The sequence below is a fragment of the Carya illinoinensis genome, chromosome 3 (assembly GCF_018687715.1).
Source record: "Carya illinoinensis cultivar Pawnee chromosome 3, C.illinoinensisPawnee_v1, whole genome shotgun sequence".
Taxonomy (NCBI): Eukaryota; Viridiplantae; Streptophyta; class Magnoliopsida; order Fagales; family Juglandaceae; genus Carya; species Carya illinoinensis.
The window spans coordinates 48,187,981-48,204,817 of NC_056754.1; the positions used below are offsets into that span (position 1 = coordinate 48,187,981).

Sequence of the window (16,837 nt, forward strand, 5' to 3'; positions counted from 1 at the left end):
GGTGTTTGTTCAGGGAATGAGTGGATGAGAGTCTGGTCAATTGCTTTCACAAAAAGCCCGGGAAAAACATACAAACTTAACTGACATTTTCTACTTTTATTTCTGCATACTCTAATTTTATCCCACCACCAAAGTCTTATCAGATAGCTCTCACAAGTCCCATGATTAACCATCATTTACTCGTATTTGGATTTCTTTCTTCCTGAACTTTAGGGTCTCTGTGTCCGAGAAATTCAAATCATCGTTAAGTGGATCAAAGAAAGACATTAAATAGCTTCTAGAAAGTTAACGCAATTTGTAGATATTTTCGATTTGACCTTTGTTAAAATAGACATCAAAAAAAGTACCAAACTGTTGGAATCTTTGTGTCCGATATTTATTGTTAAAATAGATTCCGTCATAAAATGTTTGTTGTTTTAATAAAGATTTTGAATTTCTTTTCATACAAGGGGTGACAGTTTTGATTCTAAATTTTTCATTTAGAGAATCATGCTATATGCCATCAGACCAGGCTCTGGGTTATAAAGATTTTGGATTTTAATCATTTTATATGTGAGGAAAGTTTTGAAAATTCAGGTTTTGGTTTTTATAATAATTGGATAGCATATGCTCACAGCACGTCCAAACCTCGTTGACCCACGATGTCTGACAAATAAAAAATGTCGTTGTTCTGTCTATTACTTGGTTTAAGCTTCGATAAAAACTAATAATTCAAACCAATATCATAATACCCCACTTCTAAGTTCGAACGTTAAAGCGATTATATAAGCCAAAAGTCAATGCGTGTTCATGATAGTGATGGAGCACTACTACTCAGGCTTCTTCATCAACAACTCCTCCATCTTTTTCCCTCTCTTTTAGGGGAGAGAATTCGTTTATGATTAAAGAAACCAAGTCAAAAACATGTTTGGTTTAATGGAGTCTTATGTGTATAAAGCCTAGTGGGTGGGGGAAGGGGTGTAAAATAAACTAGAAAACCGGTTGAACCAGATAGGACTAGACTGAATCAGTTTGTAAGCAGTCCGATGCCTTCTTCTTAAGAAACAAAACCGGTTTTGGTCCTAAACTAGTGTAATATCAGTTTTCATATTTTAAATATGAAAATTAGTTTAAATTGAATCAGATCGGTATATATATTTATAATTTTTTTATATTATATTATATATTACATGATAAATTGCTAATTAATATAACATGAAATTCTAATCTTATTATTCAATTCTATTAATCTTATAATATAAAATTAATGTACCATGTGATATAACCTAAAATTAATCTTATAATATAACATTTAATATCACATATAAATTTTAATCTTATAATATAAAAATATTATTATTATAAAAATGTTAAATAAAAATATTAATATTAAATTATTAATATAAACTTACTTTTGATATATATATACTTATATAAAAAATCTAGAACTTATATAGACTATAATTAATAATGTACTTGTTATAAAATAACAAGTAATGTACTTATACTATAATCTAAATTGATTAATAGTTTTTAGTATATGTAAATATCACATTATTACTAACATAGATAATGTGAATCGAAACCGAAAAAACCAAAAGGTTCGGTTTCGGTAGTGAATCGATATGGTATTAGTTTTAAAATTTTTAAAATCGGTATATACCGGTTCGGTTATAAAAATGGTATAAAACCAGACCAAACTGAACCGGTTACACACCCCTAGGTGGGTTTTCCAATTCCCAGCTAAGCTGCCTCAAGTTGTGGAATTCAAGAGGCAATGAGAAAGGTCGAGGGACATTAGTCATGACTCAAAATTTCGCCCCATACTTTGAAAATATTATTAATTACATAGAATCTCTACTAATAAATTTGAAATATTCATAGTTTAACATCACTCTTCAAGTCTGGAAATCAAGCACAACTTTAATATGTAATTGAAAAACTATACTATATACACCCTGCATAACTTAGAAGTTGCCACTTCCACTCAAAATATGATATAAACTGCGCACATATACAAACATAGCTACATTCATAAGGAATATAAAATACGTAAACCCACTATCTGTATCAAGTGAGAGAGCCAATCATCTGCAATTCTTCGTCAGATAGGATGAGGGGGTTGAAAAGCTTGTAGTACCTGTGTGCTCAAGAAACTTCTTGTCTGTACCCTTCCCAGGCGTCCCACATCCACTGAAATCAGGAACACATTGCTCTGCCTATACAGTTTACAAAACAAAAAATAATAAATCAAAGACAGTAAAGTCATGAAGAAATAAGGTTAAGAGTTCCAAAAGCTACAAACTTCATTGATTCAGAATAAATGCACATATGCAAGTGCAGACTGCAGTCCTTAGAAATGCCCCTTACCGAGTCACCGGGAGGAATGTTCTCCTGCTCGTTATGAAGAAAACAATTATCCTCCCCAGATAAGTTTTGGTCGCCGGAGAATACTATCTTTGAGGGCGTTACAGGATCATCACCTGCCAAACCGTCCCAAGCATTTGCAAATGCAGTTGCGGTGTCCTCATTAAGTTGTCTCATCAACCCAATGGCATCATAGCTTCTCATCCCAGGGCTCAAGAAGTATCCCAAATCCTGCAGAGGTGGTAGTTGAAAATGTTATACAAATTACAGTAATAAAAAATATATAGATATATTAATATTTTGCTATCTAGTCCATCAGCGTTTAAATATTTGCTTTATGCAGGTGATAAGAACTGGCAAGAATGAGATCCATACTTCTAACTATTTTAATATTGTCACCTTTGTTCTCTAGGCTAGTATGTTGCCCCCAACTAAGATATAAAATACAGCGCAATCTTAAACTATGAATCTTCACCAAACTGACTGAGCAAGAGATTCATTGAAACAATGACCCCCTTCTTTTTACTAATTTCTCAGGATGAAATAGGAGGGGTGTTCCATGTTAAAGAGACAACACTGCATTCCCTCTCGGAAAAGTTCTTCTTATCTGCCTTAGCAATTGTCACTGCATCTGTAGTATTATTATCCACCATATTTTATCACCCCATTCTAGAAGCAGCTCAAGATTGTTTGCTCTTTCTTCTTGAACCTTTCACCCACTGACTTAACATTTGGAGAAGGTCTACCCTTCTCACTGACTCGTGTGCCAATAAATAGTAAGTTCATACCCTCACTTTTATGTTTAAAGGAAAAGCTTTATTCCTAGAGTAAGGGTGTCATATAGCTAGCCGTTTGAGAGTTCCTTGAGTATAATTTAAAGCCCGTTAGTTATATAGTGCGAGTGTATCAAGAATTTTGTTCAGTGCAGTCTACATGTGAGAAGTGCTCTTTAAGGTGTGCCTTTTAAAGTTTGCATGTGGCTTCAATATTAGCGCTTGTACAATTCATCTTTGCTAGTTGTACTTTTATAATAAAGTGCTCTTTTTATTCCATGCATATGATATCAAAGTCAGGTTCTTGGGGATTGTTTGTCAAGGGAAAGTGTGGGGAGATTCTTGCTCAAGCACAATTTGGGACTATGAAGGTCATCATCAGTCATGGACGCTGCTAGCTTGGAAGCAAATGAGATTGCACCAAGTTACAATGAATGCCGTGCTGATATAGCACTTTAATTTTGCAACCGAGAGAACAATAAAAAAAAGATGTTGGAGCACATTCAAAATGCCAGCACACTTAAAGAAGTGATACACTTAAAGGTCATTTGTCAAGGAAAATGATATGAACCTTCGACTCCTTAATTTCAAATTAATGTCGACTACTAGTGGGAGCTCATAGTATTTTTGCAAAGGTAAAGTCTTTTTGTTAAGAATTGTCTGTGTTAGATTCTTCTGTTATGTAAAATTAATGAACAATGCATTAGGACGCCTTATCCACAGTTGAGACCAAAATATTGAGGATCTATTACACTCAGCCTTCTCTACAATTGAGTTGGAAAAGTTATTAACTAACCAAGAAACTTTAGCCAAACAGTTGGGTATAGTCTCATTGAAAAGCTAGGAGGGGCAAATGTTGAGTAAGGAAAGGTCGACCCAAAAGACAAAGGAGCTCGTGTCAAAGAAAGAAAAGAGCAAGGACAGATTATAAGTCTTTAAATGATAAAGAAGAAGGATGCTCCAGAAATACAAATGAATAAATGATAAATGTTTCAATTGTGGCATGAAAAGCCACTTGCAAGAGATAGAAAAGATCACCAAGATGCATATGTCAATAAGAGTGAGTTCATGCATCCCTTGCCATAGTAAATTTTGAGAGAGAAGTTTGTTCAGAAGGAAGATACTTGGACAATGGACCAACTGCCGAGCAATGTTCCTAAACTATAATTAAAGAAGAAGCAAGAGCCTAAGTATAGAGATACAGAAACTAGCTCTTGTTGCACACAAGCTATGGCTAGAGAATATGAGAAAGATTATAGATTGTAAGTGCAGGGTGCTCAAATCAGATAAACTTGAGACAATGAGAAGCTAATTAGCATGCCAAATTATAATGTTGGTGTAGTTGAAGTAATATCCAATAACTCAACGCTGTTGTAGTAATGAGGATGGGCATCCTTACATGTGAATGTATGACATTATTTTATCACATTTGTTAAGCTTTTTAATTTTTAAATTTAGGGCATGCTTGGGTAATGAGATGGGATGAGAAATTTTGAGAATTCTGTGAATAGTAATGAAATAGTTTGAGTTAAGATGCTTTATTGGGTTTTGGGAAATGAGAGAGAAAAAGTTGAATAAAAATATTATAAAGTTAAAAAATGGTTTGAATATAATTTTTTTTTGATAAGAAAACGGTAAGGTTTGAATATAATTTTTTAATATTATTTTGTTTTGAAATTTGAAAAATTGTATTGTTTTTTGTGTTTTGTTTGGAAGTTTGGAAAAGTTGTATAGGGTCTTTTGTTTGGATAATGATTATATGAAAAAGTTGAAGATTTGAAATTGAAAAGTATTTTGTGTTTGAGTGATGTTAGGAAGGAAATTATGAGAAGTTTTGAGATGAGATAGGCCTTCAAATTTGGGAGAGTAATAAAATAGATCATTCTCATTAAGTAGTCTTAGTTAGTATTGTCAGTGCATATAATATACTAAAAGGATTATAGTAGCCCCAACAAGAACTCTAAATGCATTGAATAGCCAAAACATTACAGTAAACCTTAGTAAAAATAATAAATGCAATATTAGGATAAGAAAAATGGAATGTGACGACCTCAAAAGAACTATAATTGCAATTGGCCCAAAAGGTTACCATAGTCCTAGTAACTATCTTTGTAGAGTGGCCCTGTAATGCCTCAAAGGAGGCCCAAGTCATACATGATCTATACTCAAAAGATTAGTCAATAGTACACTATTAGAATTATTATGAAGAGCTAGAACTTATCAATTCCCAAGCAATACGGAATCCGGGATCCCGTACACTACCTACACACATAACTCAATATGATGTATCACAAGCCCAAAAGGTTAATATAGTCTTAGTAGGATCCATCTCCATATGACTGAAAATTAAGTTAAACATTAATATTTAGGCATTGCAAAAGATCATAAAAAGTCTAGTGAATTTTCAATATTATGACATGTCTTGATAATTTTTCTTTTACCTTAGATTGACACGGAAGATTTTAAGGTATGTGACTTTGTAATGAGATGGCATCCAAGAGTATAGTTGTCAACCTGAACAAAGGGGAGAAATTGGATGGGGGAACAATGGCATTTGGCATCACAAGATCTTAACTCAATCCCTAACTAACCTTGAAAAAGAGGACTCGAAACAATACCAAAAGAATCGTGAAGCCCATGAGAATTGACTCAAGAAGAATTGATACATGCCCATTACTATCTTAAAAGTACCATGCACAACAATCTCATTGGTGAGTTCGAGGAGTACATCACTACCTAAAAGATGTGGCAAGCACTGGAGGTGAAGTTCCAGGATTGCAGGTTAACCATGAGGTTGGCTCCTATAAGATGCACTCAAAATAACCTGAAAAACGAGTAGCAAGTCCAGCGATGATGCGCTCACTACCCGATTCTCGATAGACGATGCTGTAGAATTTAACATACATCAAGAACATCTAATCATTTGATGATGTATATTACATCAATTGGAATGGAGGTTGAGCACCTACGGTTGCTAAGCCCAAACGTTCAACCTATATGACTAAATCTGGTTAGCTATTGAACATGTGTAAATGGGTCAGGAACTTCTCAGCAAGGCAAGCGAGGCCAACCACAAATAGAACAAGTCCCTAGCTAGAATGCTTTAACTGCAAATTGAAGAGTACTTCGAGTGTGAGTGCACTGAGCCAAAAAAAGATATGCTCTGGTTGTTTTTGCTATATTTTATAACTAACCATGTTATGGTTTCTCATTCCGATCCTATGTGCACATAATGCAGTATTGAGTGAGCTAAGTTGGATGACACAACAATATGTGATGAGATCTATTATATTGAGAGGACCATGTGTGGACACCACAATTCCTATGGTTAGCTAGATGCAAGAACCTCTTTGGCATGTTGAAAGCGAGCAAATGGAAGGATTGAGGTTAGGTGCTTTGGTAATGTCTAGACTAAAATTTGTGTGGTGTTTGATATAGACGTACTTTGTTTAAAAAAGAGAAAACCAGTGTAACATATATTTCAGGTACCCTTAACTGGTCAAAGAGAGCAGCAAGAACCAAATTTTTTTGAAGCTCCATAAAGAGTAGCAAAAGTTTGTGGAAAACTGGTATGCATAAAACATCATACAAGGAATAAAGAGGAAGTTAGATCACCACTATAACCCAGAAGGTCAAGCAGACAATGAAGGCTGAACCTCAAGTATTGTAATGTAGCCATCATTGAAGAAAACAGCATCCAATGGCACACTAGGGAGAAGAAAAAATATAGACACTAAATGGAGTAGTGGAGATGAAACCCATCAACACGGATGACCAAGTTGCAGCATATTTACAATTTTAGATTCCAGAATTTCTGGAATGAGAAGAACTCCGTGTTTTTTTTTTTGGGGGGGGGGGGGGGGGGGGGGAGCAATTTTTTACAAGTACATTGAGTGGCAGTACTTACCTTTCCTTTCCAGAAATTTATTTTTTACTTCTTTAATCAACTGTCACTGCATATCGACCTCCTAGAAGCAACTCAAGAATGTTCTCTCTTCCTTCTTGAACCTTCCACCCACTGAGTTAACGTGTGGAGAAGAACTATTCTTCTCACTGGTTTGTGTGCCTATTGAAATATGAATAGCATCATGCCTTTCCATTGCATGTGTCAATGTGAGCCTTAAAGTCCTAGCGTGAGGGTATCATATAGCTAGATGTTCATGAGATTCTTGAGGGTATTGAAATATGAATAGCATCATGCCTTTCCATTGCATGTGTCAATGTGAGCCTTAAAGTCCTAGCGTGAGGGTATCATATAGCTAGATGTTCATGAGATTCTTGAGTAGCTTTATAAATTCCTTGAGTGTAGTTGAGAGCCCATGAATAGTGTGATTTTTGTCAAGAATATTCTGTTGGGTGCTATCCACGAGTGAAGAGAAGTGTGCTTATAAGTGTCCCTTTCAGTTTGTCTGGCGTTAGTATTGGTGCTTGTATATGTAGTCATTGTTAGTTGTACTTTTTTTATCATAGTGTACCTTTTCAGTCTTTGCAAGTTGTACTTGATTAAATTGCTCCTTCTAGAATATTTTTCTCTACATTGCAAAACCAAAGCACTGAAAATTCATCCAATGTTACACTGTTGAAAAATTATTCGAAAAAGGAACAACACACTTTATTATGGAAGTATAGTTACACTCAGACAATACCACAGACAAACAAGTACTAACGTTCAAGTCACACACTCACAGGATACTTCAAAATACACTATCACTAGACACTCACACTTGCACCTCAAGTGCTCTCATGCACCCGAGAAAATCCTCACACTGTAGCTTACACAGGTCACTTTCAGTAAGACACAAGATGAAAGCTTAAGCTGTCCACAATTACATTGGTAACGGTGAAAGAAAAAATCTGTAAATGATTCTACGTGGAGGAGGTAAAATCTGGTAGAGCTCTATAGAAAGAAAAGGCAGTACGTTTTAGGCAGTGGAGAAGAACATTCTAGAGGGAGTAAAGGTTGTGTTGCCTTTTGTTAAAGTTACAAATGGCATTCCTACGTTAAAGTATTCCCATCAATAACCCCAATCAATTCACCATCCAAATGATAACAGCCTAATTTGTATTAGTAGTACTCCTACCACAAAAGCCCTTGTAAATTTTATTTTAGTAAGACGTTATTATCCTTTTTTTAATCTTTTCAAAGCAAATGGGCATTAAAGATTCTCATAAGTTATCAACTACGAAGCGACAAGCTAATCAGGTAACCAAACAGTATCAGCAACAACTGGACTTTAAAATTTTAAATTACCTCAAATGTCATATCCATATCAAATCTTGGTCCAGGAAGGAAAGTATTCACGAACAAAGGAGACTTCCATGCTGATGGAGATTCGATTCCTCTTTTTCTATTTGGAGTCTCATCAGACCTAGAACTTGAATGAAAAATAGACATGAGACAAGAAATTTTATTAGAACCTCAAACTAGAAAAAGGAAATATAGGCTAAATGAGCTATGGGAATTTTCTCAGTTTTGCTGAGTTCATAACTCTCAGCCAAGAAGACTATGCAGCCAAGAGTGCACGATATTTTAGGTATTACAATTTTCATAAGAACATACACAGATGCATAGATATACATAAGCATACACATCATATGGATGGCAAGTCCTGCTGCATTCTTGACATTAAATGTGAAGGGGAAATAGTTATATATGATCAAGAATTTGCATGTACAAGCACTCTCTTTGATTAACAGTTGTATCATGTTACCTATCGTGTTTTTTGTATGTTAAGTAACTGGGAAAGAAGCACAGGTTTTGTAGTGTTACTCATCATGTTATATCAAATAAAACTATAACAATGTGCTCTGATCTATTAAGTAAAATTCAATAAATTAAAGTTTCTGCAACAATGACTGATCATCACGTTTTATGATTGTATCTGTAAGTACACAGGAAATATTAACAGCATTCCCATGATAAAACACAAGTATGGTACTTGGGCTAAGCTTCTTGCATTTTTTCAATTAAATTTTTATAAACATTTCAAAAAACAACACAAGAATGGTAACTTACATGCTAAATATATCAGCATCATCCCATGATAAAACAGCATTCCCATGATAAAACACAAGTATGGTACTTGGGCTAAGCTTCTTGCATTTTTTCAATTAAATTTTTATAAACATTTCAAAAAACAACACAAGAATGGTAACTTACATGCTAAATATATCAGCATCATCCCCAGCATTTCCGCTAGTGGTTTCTGGAGGCTGTGACGATGGTGCACACTCTGTAGATGCATCAGCTACAAAGTTCTCATTTTTCAAAGATGATGGCTCTAAATTGCTACCCCGGTATGCTTTAGCATCCAACCTTATAACATATTGGCCTCTGGGACTTAAAACTGCCATACTCAAAGCTCTAGTCGTTTGATGTTCATCTCTATTGGGAGAAAATAGCAGCTGTTCATCTATGTTACGTTCAACAAGCACTCCCGTAGGCTGTAACAGAATAAAAATAATTGATTTAAACCAGGAAGTAAGTAATAATATGCACAAGGGTGAACAAGTAACAGAAATTTCAGGCCAGCTTGTTCTGCAATACAAGCGAAATTTTATTTAACAAGTCTTTGCTTCCAACTCATAAGTGATAGGATCCAATAGTAAACAATTGTACTAGCAGCAGAAAAGAGTTTCTCCACTTTATAATCAGAGAATGACCAAAATTGTGAAAATCGGTTTCTCAAAACATGCTCCATCACTACATAAGGAAATTTGGTCAGATATTTCAATTATCTATATTCCAATATTGTAGATCTCACTAGAAAACTCCAAAAGGAGCAATGAAGAAACAATGGTAACTCACAATTAAACTCATCCACTGGAATTGCAAGAATCAATATGTATTAATCTAAAAAAAAAAAAAAACAAAGCAACAGATGAATAAATACAAAACAACTCACAATTAGGACAGAAGTGCCATCATCAATCTTGGACTTAGGATTGATACTCATGGTTTCCTTCTTCACAATCTTCTCTGGAGAATTAGTGATCCCGATGTCCTTCTCTGATATTCTACCCTCCAAATTCCCAATGCTCTCTTTTTCCTCTTCAAAAGCATGTTCCGTATTAGCTTTATCCTGCATGGTGTCTTCAAAATCCACTTTTTGGTCAACTGGAGAATCAATAGAGCATATGGACATTGCAGAAATCCCATTCTCTTCTAAAATTGATTCCAGAGAAGAAAAAGTACTGGTCAAGCTAAATGTCCTCATATTTGTGTCCTTTTCATGTTCTTTGTCTCCGTTTGTTTCTTCAACTGACAAGGGTTCTTGCAGTCTCTTTTTCATGATGGATGTTGTACATGTGAAGCTTTTAGCAGTCTTATCTGATATAGCATCTGGACTTTTATGAATTGGTGAATCCCACAAGCTACGTGGTGAGGCAAAGTTCATTGGATGCATCAGCAGTTTGCGAATCCCAAAAGGACTGTATGCTTGCTGCATATCAACACCAGATGTTATGAGATCAAAGTTGAGAAAAGGAACATCAAAGCCTGGGAAACGGAGAGGCCGGTAAGATAGAGCTCCTGAATCCTGTTCTACTGTATTCACTCTAGCATCATCATCCATTGAGGGGAGGGCTTGCGTAGAATCTGAATTCACCAAACCAAGAACGTCCCCAGGAGCCAGCTTCGAAGTAACCTTTGCCTCATCCGAGTTTGAAAGTTTGCTTGCATTTTCATCATTGGAGGAAAAGGTTCTGACAGATTCTGAGGTTACCGTACTAAATATATCCACAGGAACCAGTTTTGGGGCATTCTTTGCCTCATCTAGTTTCATACAGTTGTCTTTTTCATCTGCATCTGTACCAAGAGAGTCTACATAGATGAAGTCATCACTTGAAATTGGAATGGCCTCAAATTCTGAAATTCCTCCTACGACATCCTTTGGAGAGGCACATGACTCCAAAGCAAAAGTTCTGGTGGTTGCAGAGCTCTGAGAGTCAGATTGGCAATTTATCATAAATGTGGCACCATCCAGGTCATTTGATTGTTCTGTCACATTCCCATGAAAAACACATTCAAGACTTCTAGCCTCTGATAATGTAATCTCAAGAAGATCACTCTCAGATAATAGGTTATCCATTTTAGCAGAACCAACAAGCATGTTTTCAATTGTAGCAGAGGTGTTCAATCCAGCAGAGCTCTGTGTCTGCATACAGCCTTTGTTGTGGCTTTCATTTACACATTTTCCTTGTTCAGCTGTTCCAACTAACCCTGATGATTCTTGCAAGACATCCACAAAGACGTTGGACAATTTATGGGAACTATACTGGCACTCTTTAATATCAGGAGCTTCAGCCGTCTGTAATAAATAGTGCTCCACATTATGCTCCTTTCTATGATCAGATTCTTCACTCCTAACATTCTCCATTGCATCTGCTGTTCCAGAATCAAATTGAAAGCAATTGACTGCTAATGATCCTCGACTACATTCTGAAGTTTCAGCTTCTTCAACACCATCCACTTGGCTCTGTTGCATCCCCACAGACAATGAACTTGGATGTTCTACATAAGGCAGACCTTGAAACTGTTCCAGTAATCCTGATGCCAAATAAGACTCCAACTTCTTTTTCACGGAGCTGTTCCAATGATTTTTTATTGCATTGTCTGTCCTGATGCAAACAAGCGCAATGATGTTTCAGAGCAATTATTATTTTGGCCAAAGAGTATTTATGTATTCATGTCAGTAAATATGCAATTTAAATTTACCTTCCAGGCAAAAATTTCTGTAACTCGGCCCATTTGTTCCCATAAATTTGATGAGCACGTATTAAAGCCATCTCCTCTTCCTGTGTCCAAGGTTCCTTGTTTATGGCAGGGTTGAGATGGTTGTGCCACCTAAAAACAATGAAAATCTAAAAAACTAAGCCACGGTGTTGCATCAATAATCCTTTCAATATATGATCACATCCCAAAAAAGTAGATATCACTAGAACTAATATTGCACATATATTACACATAAAACAACATTCCCAGGAAGACCAATTCTTTAGTTACAGGTGTGTCCCTTGTAATGCACCAACAGAAGGCCCAAACCACATGGCCTATACCCCAAAAGTCAATGATACAATTGGAGCCCCATTAGAATATTATAAAGAGCAAGAACTTATCCTTCCCAAGCAATGTAGGATTTCATACACTACCTACCTTATTGTTTTATCATATGGGATATCACAATTTCCCCCCCTTAAATTCCCGACGTCCTCATCTAGCCCATCCGTTGTAAGTGGCACGGCTCAAGTTCCACATTTCTAGTTGGGATAGGCTCTGATACTATTTGTAACACCCAATGGAAAGCCCAAACCACATGGCCTATATATACATCAAAAGGACTAGTCAATGATACAATTGGAGCTCCATTGAAATATTACAAAGAGCAAGAATTTCTCCTTTTCAAGCAATGTGAGAATCCCATACACTATCTACTTTATCCTCTTATCACATGGGATATCACATCCCTAAACTAGTAGCTCCATCGATGCTATTTAATTAAGTGTTCTCTGATATTATGATTCTATAAAGTGAGGAGTAATAAGTGTCACTTAAAAAGTTCCATTATAGGTAACTCATTTAAATTTAAGATTTAATTTCAAGTCATGAGTAAGGGGGCTGGGTATAGGTACCAGGTGGGCATTGCCCCTCCCGGGTTTATAGAAAACAACATCGTTCTATTTTAGGTTAAATTTTAAATTAAACCTTCCCCACGTGCCGCACACCTCTTTCCTCTCTCTTTGTGTTGCCTCATCCTCTCTCGTTGTCGCCGCCACTCAATCTCTCTCTCCACCTCTTTCTTTCTCTCACATTGCGATACCACATGGTGGGCGGATGGCCGGTAAGCCAATCTGCCCACTAGGCATCCAGGCAAGATCACCCACCCATGTGGGCCGGGGCCCGGCTCCGGCGGGCAGCCGGGGGTTGGTAGCAGGCCTAGTCATGCAAGATCAAATGAAGTGCCCTCATATAATTTCATTACTTTTTATGATAGGGAAACTTGAAGATTATACAAATGCAACATGTATTTTACACAAATCAACCCCAACCCATATAATGCTCCCACGGCATATGAATAAGGTAAATCATCAACTTAAAACTTAGACCTAGGACCTTTCTACTTGAGCCAACCGCCAAGGGTTATATAATTCCATTATTGCAAATAATGGAATGATTTGGAAAATTCTGATATTTTCCAAAATCAGATGTTAGAAAAAATTGAATAGGAAAGTGATAAATAAAATGAACAAGTGAAACCAAAAAATACCACACCCAGCGTTTCTAAGGCTAACTCTCAAAGGAGTTTGGAACAAAATCTCTTTTAAGGTGAAGGGGGGAGGGAGAGAGATAGAATGAATAAGCAAATCAATGATCACACCTTTCTCGACATTGCTTTCCAATACGTCCAGGTAATGCTTCTGCAATGGTTGACCACTTCTTTGCCCCATATCTATTAACTAACTCGATTATCATTTGATCTTCCTGTTTATAATGTTACAAAATCAGCCACTTATACCATGGAATCACAAATGGCATCAGTTAAAAGTTAGAGAAGTGTCAACTATCCGCTAACCAGCAATTTAAAGGCAGGATTATAGAACAGTCTGACAGTTTCCAACACAACATACCTCTTTAGACCATGGGCCTTTGACGAGTTCAGGATTTAAGACCTTCTGCCACCTGTGCAGACACTGCACATCTGTTCGATCTTTAAAATATGCCGCTGCATGTTACAAAATAACGCATGAAAAGGATCTTCGCAGAACTTTTAAATTTCCATCCTCCACTATCTGAACTTTTAAGCGCTACTTAATTTCTGAGTGAATGAAGGAAGAAAATACGATTATTGTGACTTTTATTTTCAAAATTCTATGAGTTGATTCTTGACTTTATCAGAAACCAGTGAGAAGAGCCAACATGTTAAAAGATGAGGTAAAACTGCACAACGTATTACAGATTTGAACATATGTCAGCTTAACTCAACCATATACTTTTGCATAAAAGTTATGAACACAAAAAAGAAAATATTTTCTCAAATTTTGACTCAATCCTTTTACTTGAAGTTTCGGTTTAAAATTGCTGGAATCTCTGATTAATTCAAAATTTTCTAAAGGGGAGGGGGGATAATGTTGACCAAATGCTATAACTGATCTACACATTTTTTTCTGGATCATAGGCTGAACTGAATTTCATAAATCATTCAACCAAATTTGTCATGTCCAGTGTTTACGTTTAACATTAAGATAGATGTTGGCATGTTGCCCACGAAGATAGTCACTTTCTTGAAGCATACCTATTTTTTTCCAACTCTTTCCTTTGTAATGTTCAACCGCCCTGCGCAATACCTCGTCCTGCATATAAGATACAAACCTTTGTCATAAGTTGTTCATGAAAGAAGTTCTCATACCATCTAAGGCTCATCCGAAAAAATACCTCTTCGGCAGTCCATTTTCCCGTTGTGGAGCGTCTTGTAGGACCAGTAGTTCTCCTAAAACATTCATTTTGTTCTCCATAAGAACGCATATATCAAAAGGATGACGCATACTAATGTGTCAAATATGATTGTGTATATTTACCCATGCCAAGGCCTCATGTGCTGAGAACCATCACTTTGTCCGCCAGAAGCAGTAACCGGAAACCGGGGTCGCTTGCAATTTGTCGTCCTCAACCTAGTCATCGTTCTTCCTCAACAAAAAAATGAACCCGCATGCTTCAATTAACTCTCGATGGCGACTCGGTCCACAGCAAGCCACCGCGAACATTATAACCCTATCCAGAAGGCTTCAGAATCCACAGACGCGGAGACCAGATAGACCCTGAAAGCAATCGAATCGGTTGACAAAGCATCCCAAACTCAGAATCAAAATTTTCAAACGGATGGTGCGCGCTTGTATATATAAATCTGTATATAAACTCACCGAGCAAAAGGCTTCAGAATTCACAAAGAGAATTGAACCCAGTCTGTGCAATTTGCAGATCCTACTGAAGAGATATATGTTCTACTCTCTGATGCGTACAAGGATCTGCAAATGCACTATCAATTCTGCACAGAGCGAGCAAGAGAGAGAGAGAGAGAGAGGGAGTGCAACGGTCGAGAAGAATTTGAAAAGAATGAGGGGTCCCTATGATTAAATATCGAGCAAGTCGTGGAAAATCAAGGCCCTGGGTAACGTATCTTAACGGCTCCCCACGGGAACGTATGACTTTGAAACTACTTCTATTTACAATTATATTTATTAGGAGAGACGATAAAACAACAGCTCCTTTGTAATTCTTCTACAATTTTGAAATAAAATAGTATTTTAAAAAATATTTATTTTAATTTTAATTTTGATTTGATTTTTTGAGATTTTAAAAAATATATATTATTTTATTGACAAATTGTAAATAAATTTTAGTTAGATTGTCATTCTATCATTGCCCATTTATTAATGAAAAATTTTATTCATCATATTCTGATCACCAGATATATTTATTTTATATTTTTTTATTTTTTTATCAAATTTATAATATATAGATGATGAGTAAAAGAATTTAATTAGTTTAAAAATAATAAAATTAAAATAAATTAAAATAAAATAAATAAATAAAATAAGTGTAATATGAGATGTGTAAGATGATGAGTAATAAAACTCTTTATTAATAACTAAATAAATGACTAATGTAAAAGTTGATAGGAAAATTTATCAAATTAGTTAGCAACAGTGCTGGGTGGGCCCCGCACCTAACCTGTCTAACACATTGCTTAGGAAAAAATGCTAATTTTATCTCATTTTAATTACTCTTATATTTTATTTATTTATTTTAATGGTTAAATAAGTGATTATTAGTGAGTTTGTATATTTTTTTATAAAATATTTAAAAAAACATTTGAAAGAAAAAAAATTACAATTGTACTGGTAATAATTTTGAAATAGTAAAATGATAGAACTGAGTAGCATTACTATCACTTGGACCCTAATATAACTAGGCAGGCAGGCAATGGGGGGGCGGCCGCCCCCCCGAGTGTAAGTGCAAGCTAGGTTAAGATACTTTTTTTAATCATGCAGGCGGGAGTGGGTACAACAAGGGTGGTATCACACCCGCCCGCTAAAGTATATATACATCTTAGAAAAAATCATATTATTTCTTCTTCCATTTATTTCTCTTTCGGCTTCCTTTTTTTTTATTCTTCTTCGCAGCCTCTTTTGTATTTCTCTTCTTTTTTTCTTTTTCTTCTATTCTTTACATCTCATTATTCTCTCTGAGCAAATGAGTTCACACAGGCACAAAAGACTTTTGGTTTGATGAAGAGTGATGGCAGTGGGTCTCTAGTCTAGCAGACTCCCATAGTTTCTCTGGTTCAAAACCATGTCTTGGCCATGAATCTCAAACCTTCAATTGGATAGTTGATTGTTTCATTTGGATTATTGATTTTTGCATGGATGGTCAATTTTTGGTTTAGATATCGTAGATTGGACAGATGATCAAACTATGGTGTTGCTAGCTTGTTTGTCTAATCAATGGGGTGGATGGACAATGGGTGTGGGCGGGGCTAGGGCCAAAATAGCCACCTTGTCTAAATTGAGATGGGGAGATAAGGGTGGCTATATGGTGCGGGTAGCATCCCTATCAACTAGTATACAAAATTTATTTCATATATTTGTAAGTAAGGAAACTTGACTGATTAGAGACACTTCTGTCAAAAATATTTAAGCTCATAAAGTATTTCATTTATCAT

General features: G+C 35.9%; 1 protein-coding gene across 3 annotated transcripts; it reads right to left on the bottom strand.

Moving 5' to 3' along the window:
- Positions 1-1,783: 1,783 nt before the first annotated feature.
- On the bottom strand, positions 1,784-15,231 carry LOC122304972 (transcription factor MYB3R-1-like). 3 transcript variants are annotated; one of them, XM_043117231.1, is made up of 12 exons: positions 15,036-15,231; positions 14,694-14,933; positions 14,551-14,605; positions 14,411-14,468; positions 13,746-13,840; positions 13,496-13,599; positions 11,836-11,964; positions 10,025-11,738; positions 9,280-9,563; positions 8,371-8,488; positions 2,350-2,577; positions 1,784-2,198 (listed from the first exon to the last, which is right to left on the bottom strand). In XM_043117231.1, the coding sequence occupies exons 2-12, from the start codon at positions 14,792-14,794 to the stop codon at positions 2,067-2,069; spliced, it is 3,018 nt and encodes a 1,005-aa protein (XP_042973165.1). In that variant the 5' UTR covers positions 14,795-14,933; positions 15,036-15,231; the 3' UTR covers positions 1,784-2,066. The 3 variants fall into 3 exon arrangements, with proteins under 3 accessions (XP_042973165.1, XP_042973164.1, XP_042973166.1); XM_043117230.1 differs by having other exon boundaries at positions 8,371-8,494; XM_043117232.1 differs by lacking the exons at positions 13,746-13,840; positions 14,411-14,468; positions 14,551-14,605; positions 14,694-14,933; positions 15,036-15,231 and having other exon boundaries at positions 8,371-8,494; positions 10,025-11,733.
- Between the last annotated feature and the right edge of the window lie 1,606 nt (positions 15,232-16,837).